The 20,908-nt window shown below is 55.9% G+C and overlaps 1 protein-coding gene across 1 annotated transcript in view; it reads left to right on the top strand.

Annotated features, from left to right (window-relative positions):
• Nucleotides 1-9,447: 9,447 nt before the first annotated feature.
• Nucleotides 9,448-20,908, top strand: part of RASSF5 (Ras association domain family member 5) — a 73,379-nt gene continuing 61,918 nt past the window's right edge. The window contains exon 1 of the mRNA XM_079760842.1: nt 9,448-9,965. Within this exon, the coding sequence (XP_079616968.1) occupies nt 9,485-9,965 (481 nt within the window). The 5' untranslated portion in view covers nt 9,448-9,484. The remainder of the gene's footprint in view (nt 9,966-20,908) is intronic.

The raw sequence follows: 20,908 nt of genomic DNA, 5'->3' as shown, positions 1-20,908 counted from the left end.
TTCCACCTCCACGGGGGATGGGGGGGGGGGGAGGGTAACTGCACCAAGGCCCGTAACCAGAGGGACCTTGTAAGACCCCAGGTACCTGAAGGCCGCTTAAACATCCCTCTCTAAGTCCTAAGGACACTGAAAATGAGGGGCCGCCCAGTTCCTCAGATGCAAAGTGGGCGCCCACAGCTGCCAGGCGTCTAGGAGCCTTGCCTGCCCAGGAGCTCACCTCCAGGGGAAGGCAGAGCGCTGTGGCGGCAGCAGGGCACAGCTCACGTGTAGTGTCACGCACGGTCTCCGTCAAGGCAGGGCGGGTGCTTAGTGCAGCCAGGACGGTAGGGAAAGGGCCTGGAGCAGTGACTCCTGGAGCAGTGACTCCTGGAGCAGTGACTCCTGGAGCAGTGACTCCAGGCTGGGGTTTGGCAGGGGAGGGGAGGGGAGGGGAGGGGAGGTGCCCAGCAATGGAGGCCTGGGCAGCATCCCGCCCGCCCGCGTGCACAGCACCAGCCTCCACGTGGGAGGAACGCACAGTATTTGTGTGATTGGGAGGCAGCGAGAGGAAGGGGAGGAGCCAGTGAGAGGAGGGGGAGGAGCCAGCGAGAGGAAGGGGAGGAGCCAGCCCCGAACGTGCTCAGGGTCACGCTGAGGAGCTTGGCTTTCCCTGGGGCTCCGTGGACACGGGTTTTAGGTAAGGTGACCAGATTTTAACATTGGTAAAGCGGGACACCACTGACGGGGGCGGGGCGGGGGGTGTGTCTTTTTTTTTAAAAAATATATTTTATTGATTTTTTACAGAGAGGAAGAGAGAGGGTTAGAGAGTTAGAAACATTGATGAGAGAGAAACATCGACCAGCTGCCTCTTGCACACCCCCTACTGGGGATGTGCCCGCAACCAAGGTACATGCCCTTGACCGGAATCGAACCTGAGACCTTTCAGTCCGCAGGCCGACACTCTATCCACTGAGCCAAACCGGTTTCGGCAAATTAAATTAATTTGATTGTTATAAAGTAACTATATTTTAAAAATTATTTTAATCCTATATTTCTTTCTAAATAATAACAATACTAACTTGTATTATTTTTCCTCTGAATTTGCCGTAACGTAAGTCGTAAGTGTCACTTTCAAGGCCGGCGCTAGACTTTTTGCCGCCACTATAAAATATAAATAATACGAGTACTGTCTGCTAAATTCAAGAAAATTTATGTATTTATGAAATAAATAAATAAATTACTTACCTAAATTATCTGAATAGCTGATTTGTAATGACATCACTTGTTTAACTAGCTTACTAGCACGCAGTACGATGTGTATCCTCTGAGAGACAGTTACAAAATGTTTTCGTCGTTGCCAATCCCCAAAAATGCCATTGTTCATTAAGTCCAAACAATGGTGGTCGAATTCTAACAACTGATCAACAATGCGAACTTTGATAAGCAGTTCTCGATAATCAGTTCTCAACAATTATTTGTTATTATTAAAGTTTAACATTATAAAATTAACAAAAATAATATAAAACTCATATCCTGGCTAAATAGCCACATGGCCACCGAAAACCGTATATTCCCTTCCCATTCTCCTGCTGTTCCCTAGCTTGTCGTGCATTCTTTCCAAAAATCGGGACTTTTTTAAAACGCCGCGGGACGCCGGGCAAATTGTTAAAAATCAGGACTGTCCCGCCAAAAGAGGGACGTCTGGTCACCTTAGTTTTAGGGAAAGTCCCATTGGCATTTGAAAGGTATGACTCTGGTGCCTGTGTGGGGGTGGACTGAAACACCGTGCCTCGGTTTCCTCATTTGTAAAATGGAGATGACATCACTCACAGTTACGGGTAGGTAAACTAGGTATGTCCACAAAGCGCCTGAAACACAGTGTGGGTTCTGAGTACACCCTCCCCTGGCTGGGAGGCCCCTGAGACCCGGAGGAGCAGCAGAAGCTGGTCTCAGAGAGCTCGGCCAGGGGCTTGGCCAGTCACCCCCATCGGGGAGGAGTCCACGCGGCATTCAGGTCCATGACCAGCATCTTCTGGAAACAGTCTGGCTCAAGTTAAAGGGGGGGCCTGCCCACAAGGCCTGGGGGGCCTGGTGCTGCAGGGCTGTGGTCTCTGCTTCTCTCTCAGAATCGACAGTTTCCTCCTTATGGGCTGCTGACTCAAAACAGATCCTGGGACCCCCTCCCCCTCCTGATTCCCATCGGTGAGGGTGAGCCTGCACTGCTGAGCTTCCCTCCTGCTGCTGCGATGCTTACCCAGCTCAGGTCTGAGAGCCTGAGGAGTCCCGCAGAAGCAGAAGACGTGTGAGTGAGCCAGCTCGGGCCATTGGCAGTGGGCAGGACACTGGACTAGCACCACCCCCACCGGACAGCCAGGCAGGGAACCAGTCTCAGGGACAGGCTAGGCCTCCACAAAGGCCTGGCCACTCTCCAACTGGACTCTCCATTTGCTCTCACAGGCCTGCCTCAGTTCAGCAGGGTTGGGGGAGGGAGGGGCTCAAAGAATTGCTGCCACTGGTCCTCTGGGCCTCTCTTCCAAACTGCTTCCATGAACTTGTGAACAGTGTAATTCCTGGCTTCCTTTCCCCCCATCGCAGAGAAGATCCGGAATCAGGCAGCCCCACTGGGAGGTGGTAAGGAATGGGCCAGGGTGGCCTGAAGTAACTTGGATTTTATTTTCCTTGGAAGCTCAGAGTTGCAGCAGCCACTTGAAGCAATTGGGGCCCTTCCCTGCACCCTCTGCCAGAGGCGGGGGAGGAGTCGGGGTGAGATGGGAGTGAGGAAAGGAGAGAGGGTGGTGGGGGAGGGGGGAAGGATGGAGAGGAAGGGAAAGATAGATGGGGCAGACAAGGGAGAAAGAAGGAGGGAGAGGAAGAAGCAGAAATGAGAGGAGCAAGGCAGAGAGACGGGGAGGTGTGGTGGGCCGGGGTGGGAGCAGGGATAGGCTTAGGTCATCCGGGCCACTCTGCTCGTGCTGGTCTGGGGCAGCCCAGTCCCCGGCGGCTGCTGCAGTGCAAGTGCTGGAATGCAAGTGGCTGTGGCTGGGAGGCTACCCCCTGGCTGGGGAGAAAAGGCTGCTGACATCTGCCTGGAATAGCTGAGTTTTTCCAACACAGAAAGAAACAACACACACACCAGCCAGCCTTATCATCAGCCTGGCAGAGTGGCCTGGGATGGGAAAATTCCATTAACTGAGACACGGACGGAGGCGCCACTAAACTGCTTGAAAACAAGCCGCACCCACCCGCACCCCACATGGTGACACCCTTCCAGGCCTTTTCAGGAGCCTCAAATCCCTGCTCACGTTCCCACCCTGGTTTGCCCTCCTTGTTCCCAATGACCTAGACGATCCCCGTGGGAACACTCAAGTTTGGTGACCTAAGTGGGGATGGAGACCTGCAGCCCTCAGCCCTGGACAGTGACGAGCACCTGGAGCAGAAAATCCACCCCAGTGGGACCAGCTACCTTGCACACGAGTCTTAACCGGAGTTCCCGGCACCACCCCCACTTCCACGCAGGCCCAGCAGGTCTCTGGCACCTTCTGTTCTCCCTGGACCAGGCAATGCCCTCGTCTCCCCTCCCTGGGTGCAGGGGCCCTGGCTTGCGGGGATGTTAAGAGAGAAGTCCTGGAGTAGGTGCAGGTGGGGAGCGGACAGCTGAGTTCATTTCATTAAACATTGAATGCGCACCTCCTATTGGCCCCACATGTTGTGATCAGAAAGAGCAACAAGACCCAAGTGAGGCCCGGCTGGTGTGGCTCAGTGGCTGAGTGTCAACCTATGAACCAGGAGGTCACTGTTCGATTCTGGTCAGGGCACACGCCTGGGTTGCAGGCTCGATCCCCAGTAGGGGGCATGGAGGAGGCAGCCGCTCAATGATTCTCATCATTGATGTTTCTCTTCCTCTCTGAAAAAAAAATTTTTTTTTGAACAACAAAAAAAGACCCACGTGAGGAAGGCAGACATGTCAAATGGGAACTGTGATTCACGCCGTGATGACAAGTATGTTAGAGACACGGGAGGCGACGGGAGCCCAGAAGAAAGCAACAAGCCAGGCTGGGTGACTCTGGGAAGGCTCTCTGGCCTGGGGGACCTGGCATTTGGACTGGACCTGGGAAGTTGGACAGGATTTTGATCCGGAGAGAAAAATGAAGAAAGATTTTGCTGGTTTTTAAACTGCACCTATAAAGTAAGATGAGAGATTTTGAAACATTGCTGCTGTCACCACACCCGCTGGGCTGTGCAAAGGCAAAAGCATGGATTTGAGTCCAGCCTGGGCCACCTTTGTGGGCCAGGCACATGACTTCTTTGAGCCTCCATCGTGTCACCTGGGAGATAGGAATGCCAGCCATTTCACAGAGTGGCCATGAAGATGAAGTCATTCAAGCCAAGAGTGCCTGCCAGGTGGTAGGAATTGAGTTCATATTTCTTGAGGAAGTACACGTAACATGTAGCATTTTACAAGGGACTTCCACAAACATGTTATTATTTTTAAAAATATATTTTTATTAATTTCAGAGAAGGGAGAGGGAGAGAGAGGTAGAAACATCAATGATGACAGAGAAATACTGATTGACTGCCTCCTGTACGTCCCACACGAGGGATCGAGCCTACAACCCAGGCATGTGCCCTGATGGGGAACCGAACTGTGACCTCAGGTCGACGGTCAACCACTGAGCCATGCTGGCTGGGCTTCACCAGCATTTTAATTCCCTGATGACGTTCTGTCATGGTCCCGGCTCACAGGGTAGCAATGGAAGGTATTACTGGCCCTCCTTACACATTGCGGGCCACACCCACTTCCTTGGGAGGCTGAGCTCAGCGTGTCACAAGCTGCCCGAGAGGGGAAGGAAGTAGCGTGGAGACCTGGAATTGTGGTTAACGAGGGTCAGAGCATTCGCCCGCAAATGCCTGGGGAGGGGTCACACGATCCCACAATCACACAACACGCTGCCTCGGTCCCATTGTCAAAGTGTGGTCTGCGAGTCACTCTGACCAAACTCTCTGATAAAATACGGACCAATACCCAGACTTGCCACATCAGTCTCTGGAGAAGGGGTCTGTCTGGGAACAATCTGGAACAAACTCGTGCGTAAGGTTTGGGAAAGTGTAGGGACTATTGCGCCTCCCGCTCCCTCCGCCTGGGCCACCCTTGCTTGGAGAGCCACGGGCTTACTCCATTCAGGTTCATGTTTCAATGTCTGCTCCTCAGAGACCACCCAGTCTAGTATTAGTCCCTGTCACGTTCCAGCCCCTTAACGCACTTCATGTTCATCATAGTACGTAACCTGATATCATATTACATGTATGTTTGTATGTTTCTTATCTGGCCCTACCACTGAAATGTAAGTTTCAGGAACATGTCCATGTCGGTTCACTCTGGTGCCGTTAGTGCCTAGAACAGCGCCTGACCTATGGTGGCATTAAATAATTGTCAATGAATCACCGCTCTGTGCCCTTGAAGGTCACAGTGGACGTGGGCGCTGGGCCACATGTTGCAGCCCTTTCCCATTCTGAGCACAGCGTGGGGTTGCACTTCTCGCCCCCCGGGTGTAGGTGGTGTGGCCAGGTCTGGCCAATGCACGAGTTGTGCGGAAGCGCGCGGAGCCTTTGAAGGTGGGGTAGGACCCTGCAGACCCTCTCGGCCTCCCTCTGCACAGTGACTGGAACACTAGCTGTGGTGGCTGCTCCGTCGGCCTGGGTCCTCGGTGGCTCTGGTGAACAGTCTCCCTGGCACACGGCAGAGGGCAGAGGAGCGAGTGAGAAAGGAGTGTCGTGCGCAGGCAGGGAGGTGGGGTGGTTTATTACTGCAGCGGAGCCTGGCCTGCCGCACAGGCCGGTGATCCTCCGCAGAGACCAGAGCTGTCGGAATCACTGGGAGGTCCCGAGCTGCTTTGGGAACTTCAGGAGGCTTCTAAGCCTCAAAGCCAAACGGCCCCAAACTTCCCCTGCAGAAAGGCAGGCCATCTGTCCTTCATCTCCCTTCCTGCTAGAAGCGCAGGAGCGGGTGGGGAAGCCTTGAAAAAACTGTCCCCTGGGGGAGCTGACACGCTCTGGGACCCCCTCGGGAATGACCTCACTCTGACCACACACTCACGCTCAGTCATCATCCTTCCCCGTGGTCAGAAGTGAAAACGTGAAGCGGACCCACTCTTCTGGGCGTGAGTCACGGAGGGAAGTCCGCGGCTCCGGGCCCAGAGGCGCTGCTCCCGTGGGGAAACGCCAGCGGAGGGGTCTGCAGGGCCGCTGTGGTCTGACCCTGCAGCCTGCGTGACAGGGGGGCCAAACAAGGCTGGGCTGCAAGCATCCCACCTCACCCCGGCCCGCAATCAGCAGAGTTTATACTTCCCTGGGAGGGAGGAATGAGCGTGCACGTGTGTGTATGTGTGTGTGGGGGGTGGTGTATGTGTGTGTATGGGTGTGTGTGTGTGTGGGTGTGTGATATGGTGTGTGTGTATGGTGTGTGTGGTGTGTGGTATGTGGTGTGTGTATGGTGTGTGTAGTGTGTGTGTGATGTGTGTATGTGTGTGTGTGGTATGTGTGTGGGGGGTGGGGTGTATGTGTATAGGGGGTGGGGGGCTTTGTGTGCATGTGTGGTATGTGTGTGCATGTGTGGTGTGTGTGTGCATGTGTCGTGTGTGTGGTGTGTGTGTATGTGTGGTGTGTGTGCATGTGTCGTGTGTGTGGTGTGTGTGCATGTGTCGTGTGTGTGTGTATGTGTGATGTGTGGTGTGTGTGTGTGTCTGTGTTGTGGGAGGGAGGGGATGCTCCTCAAGGAAGAAGGGACTGGGCTGGGAAGATGGCATCAGAGGAGCAAGACCCAGGCAGGGGCCCCCTGTTGAGTCCGGGGAGGCAACTACCTCTCCAGACCTCGATTTCTTGGCTCAGGGAGAGGAACCTTAGATGAACTTGATAACCTTGGGGTTGGTTACACGAAGTCATATCACCTCCATTTTCATCTCTTTCCCATCCCAGAAGCCAATGTCCAGCGCTGGCCCGGCATGGTCTCCGCCCGCTCAGTGCGGAGAGCAGCCGCCGTCCCGCCCGCTGCCCGCTGCCCGCAGCAGGAACACACAAACCAGCATTTTCTGTTCAGCCAGGCGACCGGGAAGGGTTTGCACCTGGTCATTCCAGACGGTCCCCCGTCTCCAGGGCCGGAGGGGACACTCATCCCAGGAACCTCTCTGGCCCGGGTTCTTTGCCAGGTCTCCTCTTCTTGCCACACCAAGCTGGCTCCCCGAGCTCACAGTGGGTCCACACCCGGAACCTCACCCAGCCCGCTGCCCTCCTGGGCGGGAGGGAGCTTTAGCCCGAGGAAATGACAGGGGACACAGGGTGGGTGTGAGCAGATGTGTTCATGCAATACAGGCGTCTGCACAAGCCAAGAGCCGGCGTGCAGAACAAGTGGGAGAGGTGGGAATCAGACGGCACAAAGGCAAACTGCACTTTCCTTTCCAAACATTCAGCAGAGCGCATCCCGGAACAGCCTCCCACCGGGTTTCTCTCAGTCCTGTCCCAGTGAGCGTCACCTGTCCTGTGGGGGAAAGGATGGAGGAGCCCACTCTTATCACTACCTTCCATCTGAAGCAGAGGGCCTTGGACCAGAGCATCCGCACCTCCTGGGAACTCATTAAAAATGCAAAATCTCAACCCTCTGCCCCAGACTTACTGACTCAGAAACGCTGTGTGTGTGGGAGTAATCTGCGAGTTAACGAGCCCTCCAGGTGATTGCCATGCCTGCCAAAGTTTGAAAACCACTGATGCAGAGAAAGCCAGGTTCAGCCAGGGGAGAGGAGAGGTGGAGGAGGGGAGCAGGGCGTGGCTGGAGGCCCACACTCCTGAATCTCAGCTCCTTCTCTTTGCAGCGCTGTGGCGTTGGCTGCTGTGGGTCGTTCTCACTTACCCAGATACCACCTTCAGCTCCAGTCTCTGGTGAGACCCAAGGACCCTGCAACATGTCCCCTGCTACAAATGGGATCATCCCGGCCAGGAGGGAGAAGCCAGGGACCAAAGCAGGCTGGGAATTCCCGGGCCACTAGACTCTAAGAAATGTTAGGAATTACCTAAGAATTACTGCAAGGGGAAACGAAAAGCAAGAGTGAAAATTCCCCTACCGGACACTAGGGGGAGACCCATCTCTAGCCTGGGAAGAGGCGGAGGAGTCGAGGTCTAGAAGATTTTAGACAATTCCCAAAGTTGTGGGCTGGTGACCTCTGATCAACCAACCAAACCGAACCCCAGCTTTAAGAAGAGGGGCCGTGATCGCCGAGTCCGAGCGGTGGAACTGGCGAGGGCTGCAAACGCGTCTACCTGTCTCCTCATTCCCAGACCAATTTAGTTAAAACTGGAAGCTAAAGGGGGCCAGGGTCATGCAGCTGGTCTGTCAGGACACAGGTCCCGTTTCCTCACGCATGAGAGATGGTCAAGACCCGCTCCATGATCTGTGGGACCCAGTGCAGAGAGAAAATGCTTGGCCCTTTGTTCAAAAAGCATGAAGACTCTCAAGATCGTGACAGCAGAGCATGAAAGGGGGTTGGATTGGTGTGTCGGTCCCGGTGCGGTAGCCAAGGCAATCTGTCTTTGGGGCCCCCAGGTGAGCGGTCCGTAACAGATGCTAAGCAGGGCTCTGGGGGGGACTGGCATTTCCATTGCAATGACTAGAACAGCTCTGGGGAGGGAAGGGTTTGACTGAGAAGGACAAGCTCTCCCAACCCAAGGCCGCTGGAGCGTCCTCACAATCCCGGGCCCACGATCCCCCCAGCCCCGTCTTCCCGGAAAGGAATGTCCTGCCGGGCAGGGCAGCCCTCAGAGGGGAAATCCGAGGAGGGTGAGAGCGGCACGCGCACCGTCTGGCCCGCCGCGGGGGCGGCTGCCCGCGGTCAGCATCTGCAGCGTCGCTCGCGTCACGGGACTCCGCGTGGCCGCCCGACGCGAGCGGAAGCCCCGCGTTCCGGACCCGCGTGGGGCTCGGCTCACAGGGGGAGGGGGAGCGGGCCGCGGCGAGGGGAGGAAGGAAGCAAAGGGCACATCCCTCGGGTCCGCGGGAAACCAGGAGGGTGGAGGGCAGACCCCCGGCCGTGGACCTTTCCCTTCCGCCCGCCCCTCACCTGGGCGTGCAGTGCTGCAAGTGGGGGGGTCTGGGGGAGTGGGAGGTGATGGGAGAGGGACAGGGGTGGGGCTGAAGGCAGACGGTCCCCAACGAGATGCCTCTTAGGAGTTGTTCCCAACAGAGCCTTTCCCATACGAAATCCTCCAGCGGCCCCAGCGGCCCAGTCCGCTTCCTGAAGACGCCCCGAAATCCACACTTGTTCGTGCGCCCCCCAACGCCGAACCAGCCGCTCCGCCGGTCTGCGCTCTCTGGGCTTGTCCTTCCTGCCTCTCCCGAGTCTCCCCGCCCCCGCCCCGCCCCGCAGCCTGCGGTCCCTTTAAAGGCCGCTGGTCTGGGGCCGCCCTCCTCTCGAGGCAAACTCGGGAGTAGCGTCGGCGCCGCGCCGCGCACCCGGCGGGTATGGTCATGGCGTCCCCGGCCATTGGGCAGCGCCCGTACCGGCTGCTCTTGGACCCAGAACCGCCGCGCTATCTGCAGACCCTGAGCGGCCCGGAGCCGCCGCCGCCGCCGCTGCCGCCGCTGCCGCTGCCGCCGCCCGGCCGGGCCTCCCGCCGCTGCGCCCCCGCGCCCGTCTCCACTGCGCCCGGGGCGCACGAGGGGCGCGGCGCCCGAAGGGCCACCCGCGGGGACCTGGACCCCCCACCCCGGGCCTCCCGCCCCGCTCGCCCTCTCCGGCCTGGGCTGCAGCAGAGACTGCGGCGGCGGCCTGGAGCGCCCCGGCCGCGAGACGTGCGGAGCATCTTCGAGCAGCCGCAGGATCCCCGCGTCCCGGCGGAGCGAGGCGAGGGGCACCGCTTCACCGAACTGGCGCTGCGGAGCGGCCGCGGCTGGTGCGACCTGTGCGGACGAGAGGTGCTGCGGCAGGCGCTGCGCTGCGCTAGTGAGTGCGGGGGCCGGGCCGGGCGGGGCGGGGAGGGCGCGCGGGGAGACCGCAGTGCGTGGCGAGGGGCTGCGGGGGGCTGGGGCAGAGAGAGGGGGCATTGCCCGCTCTGGCCCCAGGGGAGACCTCGACTGTAATTAAAGATTAGACCTGGAAACTCTCTGCTCTCTCGTCCCCGGCCCTGTCCCCTTTAGTGTCTGCCTATTGCCCAGCTATGGTTCTGCGGTATTAACAGATACCTCTCCTGACGGTGCCTGCTCGCCCCCTCCCCAGGCACACACGTGTGTACATTCAGGCGCGCAAGTTGGGTTGATGGCCGCAGCCGCAAGGTCATTCCGTTGCACCCTCTTGGTTTTGTGGTCGGTTCCGGAGAGTGGGTGTGAGACTGGTATTGAGCTGGCCATTGACCTGTGCTTATTAGGGCGCATGGCAGAACGGTTGGCTTGTCCATCTGTGGCACCGGCCGATGGTCCACGCTCTCCTCCAGGGTGTCCTGTTGGGAGAGGGCGGGGAGCTGGTTAGGCTTTGGCTAGCACCGGCTGTGAGGCTGAGGAGAGCCTGAGGTCACCCTGGACCTGTGCCCCCTCCTGCCTTCTATCTCTGGCCCCTCAAACCTTTGGACCCTGCTCTAATGTTTGACCTTACCCTGCCTCCTCCCCTTCCTCCTGTGATTGCTCTGACTGTACTGGTCTTCATGCTCTAAAATTACCCACTCGGGCCCCTTCCTCCCCAGAGCAACCAGGTCCCTCCAGCCTCCCCTGAGCCGGGCTCTCCTCCAACCGGACTGTAAAACGCAGGGCACCCAGGGTGCACGTTTTCTGAGCCACTTTGCGGGCTTCTTGGGGTTTTATTATTTTCCTCTTCTTACAGTTAGGTGTGTATATATCTTTAACGATAGATATCTCCCCGCCCCCACCTCCATTTTTGCTGTTGCCCGTGATCAGATATCTATGTGTTTATGTGTTTAGATGCATATTTTCAGTATCTGAGGCACAAAGCACAGACAGTGGCACAACTCTAGCAAGCACCTCTGGAAATGGGTTGTGCACATTTCAGCAGCTGGCCCTCTCCCTCCCCCCCCCCCCCCCCCCCCAATGATCTCTAACTGCCGCATTGGACAGCACCCGCCTCGTTCACAGCAGGAAAAGCCCACTTTGTCTCTCTCTGCAGTCAGTCCACCGCCCAGGCTGTGCAGGGTACCTCCCCCTGCAGCTGGCTGCGGGGAAGGAGAGCTGACTCTAAGCCAGGGTCAAGTGGAAGGGGGAGACTGGAGGGGGACGGGGGTGCCGGGGGGTGCTCCTCCCTCCAATACCAGAACCCACAGCTCAGGTGCCAAGGAACAAGGAAAGAGCGAAAGTTAGAGAGGTGTGCGTAGTGGGTCCAGGGCTGCTGCCACTTGGTAAAGGCCCTGGCCTTGCAGTAGAATGGATGCAGCTTGCCCTCAGATGTGTTAGCAGCTCTGGCCTCTCAGGGTCCTGGAGTATTTTATGTACTGCGTCCCCCAACCCCGCCAGCACGGAGGCAGCGTCTTCCCGGGAATGGCTTTTCTTGTGTGGGAATCCTGGGGAATCCGCTTCATTGGAATTCTAGTTTTTATTACGACGTTTGTGTCAATTGTTGAACATTTTGCATGTAGCTTTATGATTTTTCGGGGATGGTGATAACAGTGTGTGTGTGTGTGTGTGTGTGTGTGTGTGTGCGTGCGCGCGCGCGCGCGCGCGCACGGGCGCATATGCATGCTACCCCACGGCTAAATGAATGCACGCTCGCTTTACGTTAGACTTGTTTATTTAATTAGTGCGTAAGTAGTTTCTGGTGGCAGGAAGACCAGGTGCAGGGACGTTTCCTCTGACGTTGTGTGACTTGGTGGCCCCCGCACAGGTTTCATAGCAACCAGGGATGGCTGAACACCAGAGCGCGCAGCACTGGAACCAAGGGGCCGTGGAGAGGGGTCTCTGTCGGTCATTATTAACATGGACAGGCGGAGCCTCCCCCGTGGACCTGCGGCTGGAGGGGAGCAGTGAGGACATGTTCCCCGGTGCAAATGAGGGCTGGCAGGTGGGGGCACAGCAGGCTGGGCTCACCGAGGGCCTTCCTTTAAGCTGAGGGTCTCGTTCCATGGAGGGTTTGGTTCGTTTTATCTTTATTTTGAAAGGTAAGGCTCGGAAAGATGACTTTTTAAAAGCAGCACTCTGAATAATGAAGAGGACAGCCTGGAACCTGAAGACGTGGGTGTGAATCTTGACTCGGCCCCCGCGTCTCGGTGGGAACCTGTGTTTCACCTCCCAGCTTTAAAAAATTGGGATAGTAACAGACCTGTGTTCATGTGTTCGTGTGAGAATGGAATGAATTAATGTATGGAAAGCACGTAGAGCAGTGCCTGGAACATGCATATGGACGCTCGGCGCCATGCGGATGTTGTTGTTATGCCCCCCACGCAGCACGGGGACAATGTGTCTGGCTCAGGACACCTCTTAGGGTGACCTTTCCAAGCGCTGTGTAGTTTTCAGACTCTGCATGGCTGCAGAGCTCAATGAGGAAGCGAGGGCCATGCGTGTCCCAGGGGGTGCGGGCATTAATGTCCTCTGGAAACGTCACTCCCAGAATGCCATTGGCACCTGGCTTTGTGTCTCTCGCCCCCAGCACAGAGCACAGCTTCGGTGAGTGGTGGCTGACGAAGGCAGCAGCTTGTTATTGCTGTTAAATCTCCCTGCTCTTGGGAATGAGCAGGAGGGCAGTGCGTCTATGAATGACACCTGCTTGCGCAGGCAGCTGACACTGGGTGGGAACCTTGTTGGCAAAATGGGCCTTTAGCGAGGGCAGCTGTGAGAAAACGGCCTGCCTGCCTTTTCAGTGAAAGTTCCTCCCATTTACGCGTGCTCCTGCCTCAAGGTCTGTAACTGAGCTCTGGTTAATGCTGGGTTTGCCAACAGGAAAGTTCAGGGTTAATGTTCATTTCTAGGATTGAAGGAATCATGTTGGTTAGGTAGGAAAGGGAATCTAGTGGGGATTGGTGAGGAGAGAGAGGAGAAGAGAGAAGAGAGAAGAGAATGGTGTGGCCAAGTGTGTTTTGGGGCGGGGCCCTGACTGCAGAGAGAATATCCATTCCCCGTGCTCCAGGTGGGAGTGGTCAGCAGCAAACAACCCCCTGCCCTTTGACTTACTTCTCAGGGAATGTTCCTTATAGGTCATGGTCCCTTTCCTCGGTAAAAGGCACATAGAGTTGACCTTTGACCTCCCATCTCCTTTTGGTCGATATATAAGCCTCCAGGGAATGGTCTAGAAAATGGGGAAACGTAAGTCCGACTCAGCATCCCAGGAGGGTTGGTTGGACACACCTAGCGCGCGGTCAGTGAGTGCCACGCGCCCGCTCCCGGAGCCAGTGTCTCTGGAAGGGCGTTGTTCGGAGCTGGGATGTGCTAAGTGATTGAATTACAGGGTTGCCAGGGGGGCCCTGTGGCTCATCAGCTAACCTCCCCTTCCTGTAATAGATGTTAATTATGGTGTGAGTCCGAGGCCTTTGCATGGCCTTCAGGGATGGGGACCTTCGTGGGGAGGGAGGCTGGCCTCTCACAGGGCCCCTTGTCCGGCCGCCTTGTCTTGTCACCGCAGTAATGGGTGGGCTTAACCCTTCGCTCTGCGCACGCTGAAACCACGCATGTGGCAGCCAGGGGTCCTGCAGGCCCGTGCCTTGTCGTGGGTTCTCTGCGGGAGAGATTACGGGGACACGGGCATTGAGTATCCCTGGAGCAGACCCAGAACCTGGCCACGTGGGTGTTGTGGGGTCAGCGAGCGTGGCGCTTGTCCAGCGCCCCCAGTAGCACTGAGGTGTGTGGCCTGAAGAGTTGTCATTGGTTCCATGTTGCTTTGGAGGTTAGGGAAGTTAAGCACCAAGACGGGTGTCAGGCTGTTAAAACTTGAGGAATCCCCCCACTTCCAGCCCCTCCCCTGCTCCTGGCTCTTAGTGGGGTCTTCTTGGGAAAGGCCCTAATTGAGTGTGGGGGAGCTGGATGTGGGGGGACAGAGAAGGGATCTGGGATGCTTGGAGAGAGGCCTTCTGAGCTCCCCACGCTGTCTCTGTTTCCTCTGTCCCTGCTTCCTGTCTTCTCAGAAGATGAGAGTGAAAGGATAAAATGTGGGCTTAATCCGCCCCCCCCCCATTCATCAGAGCGTGAAATTCCCTGATTAGGGAGGGGGAGGGGCTTGAATCCCAGGTACAGTCAAAAATGATTAATGCCACTTGTCTGCCAGCCTCATTAGAATTGGTAATGAACATGTGTGTTTGCCTGCTGATCCTGCGAGTTATGAGGTGGACGTGAATTGACATCTCCCCTCAGCACTGAGGGTTTGATTTGGGATCCTCTCTCTTCTCCTCAAGTTCACCAGTGAACCTGCTTATGCCAAGCCTGAGTGACAGAGGAAGAACAGCCCAGCCCATCCCCAAAGGCCCTGGCTGGCGAAGGGACTCGCCTGCGCCAGGAGCAGGGGCCAGCGGCTCAGGAGGGCGGCTGAGGCTCAGGCAGGCCCAGGCCCGCTGGGAGGATGACGGAGAACGTCTCTGCAGAGCCCGGGGTTTCATGCTCCCTGCCACGCTCAGCCTCTGAGCACTTCATGAGGTCAGAACTTAGGGAGGCCTCTGCCGGGGTCTCAGGCGGGCAGGAGTCCGCCAGTGCACCAGGCTGGGGGCGGGCAAGGTTAGGCCCGTGGTCGGCAAACTCATTAGTCCACAGAGCCAAATATCAACAGGACAACGGTTGAAATTTCCTTTGAGAGCCAAATTTTTTAAACTTAAACTTCTTCTAACGCCACTTCTTCAAAATAGACTCGCCCAGGCCGTGGTATTTTGTGGAAGAGCCACACGCAAGGGGCCAAAGAGCCGCAGGTGGCTCGCGAGCCGCAGTTTGCCGACCACGGGGTTAGGCGAACCAGACTGGCTTTGGAGGCCTTGGGCATCTCCAGCTGTCCAGCCATTTCCCTCCTTCGGACCGTGCTCAGCACCTCTATGTCGGAGACACCCCCTGACTGCTGCCCCACGGGGCCCTCTCTGGCTACCCACACCCACTCCTCATTCCTCAGTTTCCCCATCAGAGGAGCTGCTCACCTCCCTGGCCCTGCCCAGGCACCATTAAGGCTGGTGAGGGAGCTGTAAACGCACGCACCTCTGGCCTCATGGGAGGCCCTTCCTGTTCTAATTCCTCGTGACAAGCAGGGTGTTCTTGGGCGGGGAGGGTTTGTGGGTGTCAAAGCATGCAAACAGGCATTCCCCCCGACTCCTACCCAGCACCTCAATCGGCACCCTCCTCCCCACCTCGCAGATCCAGTGCCAGTGGCAGGATGCTTCCTGCCTCCTCCGCTGACCTCACAGGCCACCCACCCTTCCCCAAGGGCCCTGCCCGGCGCTCCCCCGCTGGGTCAGGAATGCTGGCGGCAGGCGACGGACGCTGGGAAGGCCAGTCCTGACTGGGGAGATGGTTGTGCATTTAGTCACTTTCGGGTTTTTTTCCAGGGGTTTTGGCAAGCTGCTCCCCACATGCTCAGGGCCAGATTGCAGGGTTGGGAAGAGAGCTGAGCCAGCGTAGGCTTTGGGGAAAGATCGAGGAGTCCGGGGTGATGTCAGACAGGGCAGCAGGCTCGGTTCCCTGGGGGCACTGGTTTAAGAGGAATAAAACCAGTGCTGGGGGCGGGGTAGTCATGGGGAGCCGGGCCCAAGGTCAAGACTGTCCTTTTTTAAAAATATATTTTATTGATTTTTTACAGAGAGGAAGAGAGAGGGATAGAGAGTTAGAAACATTGATGAGAGAGAAACATCGATCAGCTGCCTCCTGCACACCCCCCACCGGGGATGTGCCCGCAACCAAGGCACATGCCCTTGACCGGAATTGAACCTGGGACCCTTGAGTCCGCAGGCCGACGCTCTATCCACTGAGCCAAACCGGTTTCGGCAAGACTGTCTTGACTCAGACCTGGGCAGGTGATATTTGGGTGTTCTGTGAAGCACCCCACCCTCTATGCCAGAGATGTGGGCAGAGCCTGGCGGGCCCCCAGGGAAAGCTGAGATGTTTGGAGATGAAGGAGGCAGAGCAGCAGGGGCTCCTGGCCTGGTAGCCAGGTGCCCAGCCTCCCTGTGGAGAGTGCCCTTGGCTGAGGGGGGTCTCGTGACCCCTGGTTGCTATAACAGGTCCCGATTTTTTTTTTTTTTTTTTAGGATTGCGCTCCCCACACCTACGATCTTGGCCCCAGCGAGGGCATCAGGGGCACAAGTGGGACTTGGCATTGTGCTGAGGGTTTGTACGAAGGCTCGTGTGGGGAAGTCCGGTCTGCTCATTACCGTGTGTCACTGGGCGGCGGGCAGGTGGCCAGGTATGTCACTCGCTGTGACCATAGTGGGCTTGGTCATGTTTGTTATTCAGTGGAGGGCCTGCACCCCACCTTCTACTGTCCCTCCCTGTTTCTTGAACAAACATTTCCAGGGCGGGCAGGCCTTACCCAGGCGTCCGCAGTGGCTGTTGGCTGGGGCTGCTGGAAAATGGAAACTTGGCTTCCACGGACCTTTAAGAAAGCAGGCCACGGGTTCACGGAAGCCAGGCCTCAAGAAGAGTGCTGTTCTGTGCCTAGATTCTTCTGGAATCCTTTTACGTTCTGTTTCCCCTGGAGGCTGGATCGGGGGAGGAATTATCACTGTGTTTGCTGGAGATGGGAGCCTGTTAGGATGGAATAATCCTGTAGATCAGGAGTGGGGAGCATCCGGCTCGAGGGCCACATAAGGTCCGTGAAATCATTTGGCCTGGCCCTGCCAAGGCATTGGGGGTGAGTTAATTAAATGTTTGACCAAATATAGCAGGCTCATTTTTAAGTTCATAATTTTGTATGGACCGCGAATTATGTTATAAATATCCACTTGGACCTGGCTGGCATGGTTTAGTGGTTGAGCGTCGACCTGTGAACCAGGAGGTCGCAGTTCAATTCCAGGTCAGGGTATATGCCTGGGTTGCGGGCTCGATCCCCAGTGGGGGATGTGCAGGAGGCAGCCAGTCAATGATTCTCTCTCGTCATTGATGGTTTCTCTCTCTCTCTCTTCCTCTCCCTTCCTCTCTGAAATCAATAAAAATATATATTTTTTAAAAAACAAAAACAAATGGCCCTTGAAAAAGGTTCCCCACCCCCGCTGTGCATAGTGAGTTGAGAATGGCCACGACATTGTGGGATGGAGATACCTTTATCTCAGAGGCGACTTGGCTTCCTCTAAGGCAGTGGTTCTCAACCTTCCTAATGCCGCGACCCTTTAATACAGTTCCTCGTATTGTGGTGACCCCCAACCACAAAATTATTTTCGTTGCTACTTCATAACTGTAATTTTGCTACTGTTAGTGAATCGTAATGTAAATATCTGTGTTTTCCGATGGTCTTAGGCTCTACAGCAGCGGTTCTCAGCGACCCACAGGTTGAGAACCACTAGCAGGGTCGCCTAAGACCATTGGAAAACACAGATATTTACATTACAATTCATAACAGTAGCAAAATTACAGTTATGAAGTAGCAACGAAAATAATTTTATGGTTGGGGGTCACCACAATACGAGGAACTGTATTAAAGGGTCGCGGCATTAGGAAGGTTGAGAACCACTGCTCTAAGGCGTTCCTGGTGCACCGGCTGGTGAGGTAGGCAGGGCTGGTTGAATCCTTGCCCTCTCACCGGTGAGGAAGCGCAGCATCCAGGGAATCCAAGGACTTCTCCAAGACGACCCAGTCATGTAGCAAACCCAGCCCGGCATTTTGCCTTGTGAGCTGATGTCATTGAACATGCCAGACAGTTGAGTTTCTTCATTCATCTGCCTCTCCGCTGCCAATGAATGCGGAAATGTCCCTAAAAAGAGGCACAGGAAAAAGGGAGGGCGGGCCGAGTGGTGGGCCAGCCACGTGCAAGCTGGAGAATTAGCCAGCGCCCGAATAATGGCGCGTTGGCTGCACGTCAGCCTGTTTTCAGCGTTGGGTTTCTAAATAGATGGGTTGGGTTTCTGCATGTGTGTAAATCCTGAGATCTTTCAACAAACGGTGTTTTTCAAAATCCCAAGATAAAAGAAACAAGTAGCCCTAGCCAGTTTGGCTCCGTGGATAGAGGGTCGGCCTGCGGACGGAAGGGTCCCGAGTTTAATTCCAGTCAAGGGCATGTACCTCAGTTGCAGGATTGATCCCCGGTCCTGGTCTGGTTGGGGGGTGAGTGCTGGAGGCAACCAATCAATGTGTCTCTCTCGTATCCATGTTTCTCTCCCTCTGTCTCTCCCCTTCCCTTCCACTGAGGGAAATAAAAAAAAAAAAAATAAGAAAGGAAACAAGTGTATCCCTCCCGCCCCCACCCCATTGGTGTTGGGTGTGTGTAGGAGGGTGGGCGTGGAAACGCAGGTTGGTCTTTTCTTGTTTCAAGCCTCCTTCTTACCATGACCAGGGTCAGAGTTCATGACACAGGAACCAGAGTGAAATGAGGATGAATCTCAGAGGGGACAGCGAGGGTGAAGAAGAGCTGGATAGAGACTGAAAAATCAGCCGAGGTTGCCATACGGAGCCCTGGCTCTGTCCCAGACCGGGGTGTGGCCCCGTGGGGAAGCGCCCCTCAGGGCAGAGCCCCCTCCCCTCCCCCTTCCCCCCACGGGCTGCATGTGTCTGTAGCCCAGGCTCTCGCCGGATCACTTGAGGATCATCACTTACTTTCCTCGCTGACTCGGAGGAAGCTGGTTCTTTTTCGTCAAAGTTGAATGGAAGCTGGAGGTTTTGTGGTTTCTGTTGAAACAATCATGTCCTTTCTGCAACTAGGGAAAGTATTCAAACTCCAGGAAAACCTCAGAGATGCCTCACTGTGCAAACGGAACAACAGATTCCTGCTGTAACTGGAGAGTGTTGAGAGACAGGGTTCAGCGTACAGTATGTCAATGTCTACCTTAGTGACGAATGTTTTTGAAAGAAATCTGGAGGTACCTTTAGAGGAGCAGAGGAGTATTTCAAGGTGAGAATATATTTTAACCCAACACTTAAGATGGCAAAGCGTGTTTCTCCACATTTTGTTGGGTCTTGGCATTGAGGTCATCGGTCAAAGCATAGATGGCAGGGGCGGCAGGAGGGCATCGCAGGCATTCTAGACAGCGCTCCTCCTGACCGCCCCTGTGATGGAAATGGGTCCAGCTTTCCAAGGCTCAGGAGCCTCCCAAAGCCGAGTCTAGTCTCTGCCAGGCCCTTCCTGCCGATTCCCCGATGGGAACCCCCTCAAAGAACAGCTCAGTGATGAGGAAGAAGTTTATCCCGAAGCCCAAATGGGGCATTCGGGAGGGATTTTTCCCTCCTCCATGTGACTCATATTTTAAAATCCCCCCCGCATGCGTGTGCTGTCCCCTCTGAGGGTGGCAATGGGACTGCCCCCTTGCCTGTGCTCAGCCAGGTGGGTGTCCCGGGCCTGCGTGGCGATCTCTCGGATCTCGAGTGCAAGGATCAGAGCCAAGGAACCTTGACGCCAGCCCTGGCTTGATGGCCCCAAGTGTCATTTCAGGACCCGAGCTCACTCATGACCCTCTTCTGGTGCAGAGGTTGCTGGGTAAACTGGGCAGCCCAGTCCCACTGAGGAAGTATTAGGGAGAAAGAACCAGTGTCCCGGCCTGAGAAAGGGTGGCATTGGGGGGCATGTCTAAATTAAATAAATTGCTTGTAACAATTTGTTTTTTTTATTGATTTGAGAGAGAGAGGGGGGAAGGGAGAGGGATAGAAAGATAGAAACATCAGTGAGAGAGAAACATAGATCGGCTGCCTCCTGCACGCCCCCTACTGGGGATCGAGGCTGCAACCCAGGCATGTGCCCTGACTGGGAATTGAACCTGTGACCTCTTGGCTCATGGGTCGATGCTTAACCATTGAGCCACACCGGCCGGGCAATAAAAATGTGTTTTTATGATTGAGCTTACAAATGAGTTTTTACTGTTGTTGCACCAAGTCCTGCGGCCCTTAGTAGTGAGGGGTGACCTAAGATGGGGCTCTCCTGGCCAGATTTCTTAGAAGGACGGTGATGGGGGGCCTGTGTGGAGGAGCAGAGTGCGGCTTAGGTTTGTTCTACCACCATTTTCTTCTCTGAGTGGGCCAAGGACATGGCCTTGGGGATAGGATGCCCGTCGGCATGCTCTGTGACCTGGGAAATCTGCAGCACAAAGTGGGGGGAGGGGGGAGGGGGGAGGGGGGCGGGGGGCAGGTTGGCATTTGCAGGAGGAACAGCAGAGTCACCTCTGAACTGATGAGTGTTGGCTTCTGACCTCACACTAGGCCAGTGGTCGGCAAACTCATTAGTCCACAGAGCCAAATATCAACAGGACAACGATGGAAATTTCTTTTGAGAGCCCAATTTTTTACACTTAAACTTCTTCTAACACCACTTCTTCAAACTAGACTCGCCCAGGCCGTGGTATTTTGTGGAAGAGCCACACTCAAGGGGCCAAAGAGCCGCATGTGGCTCGCGAGCCGCCGTTTGCCGACCACGGCACTAGGTGACCAGAGCACATGGCTTCATTTCTGCTCGGACCCGTGTCCTCTGTGCTCATTTCCTCTCCTTCCTCTGAAGCTTGCCCCGCTCGTGGTCGGCAGAGGCGTTCTGGAATCTCTGGGCATTCTTGATTGTTTGTTTGTTTGTTTGTTTGTTTGTTTGTTTTTAATAGCGTGTGTTCCAGCCCGAGACCAGGGGCTTCCCGGAAGGCGCGGCTGCCTGTCCGGTGCCAGCTGCCCGTCTTGGCCTGGGGGACAGGGCGTCCAGAAACGTTCTCCCCAGGACTGGGTTGCTCCTGGGACTCGGTGTTGAGGGGATTCCCTGTGAGCATCATGTTAGGGCCAGGGGACAGCATGCCTGCCCTTTGTATGAGAGGCTCTGTTCTCTTCTTCCTTTCTCTTTCTCCTCCGCCTGTCTCTCTCCTCCGCTCA

Source organism: Cnephaeus nilssonii (assembly GCF_951640355.1).
Source record: "Cnephaeus nilssonii genome assembly, chromosome: 21".
NCBI lineage: Eukaryota > Metazoa > Chordata > Mammalia > Chiroptera > Vespertilionidae > Cnephaeus > Cnephaeus nilssonii.
This window is presented reverse-complemented; position numbering and strand designations above follow the sequence as displayed.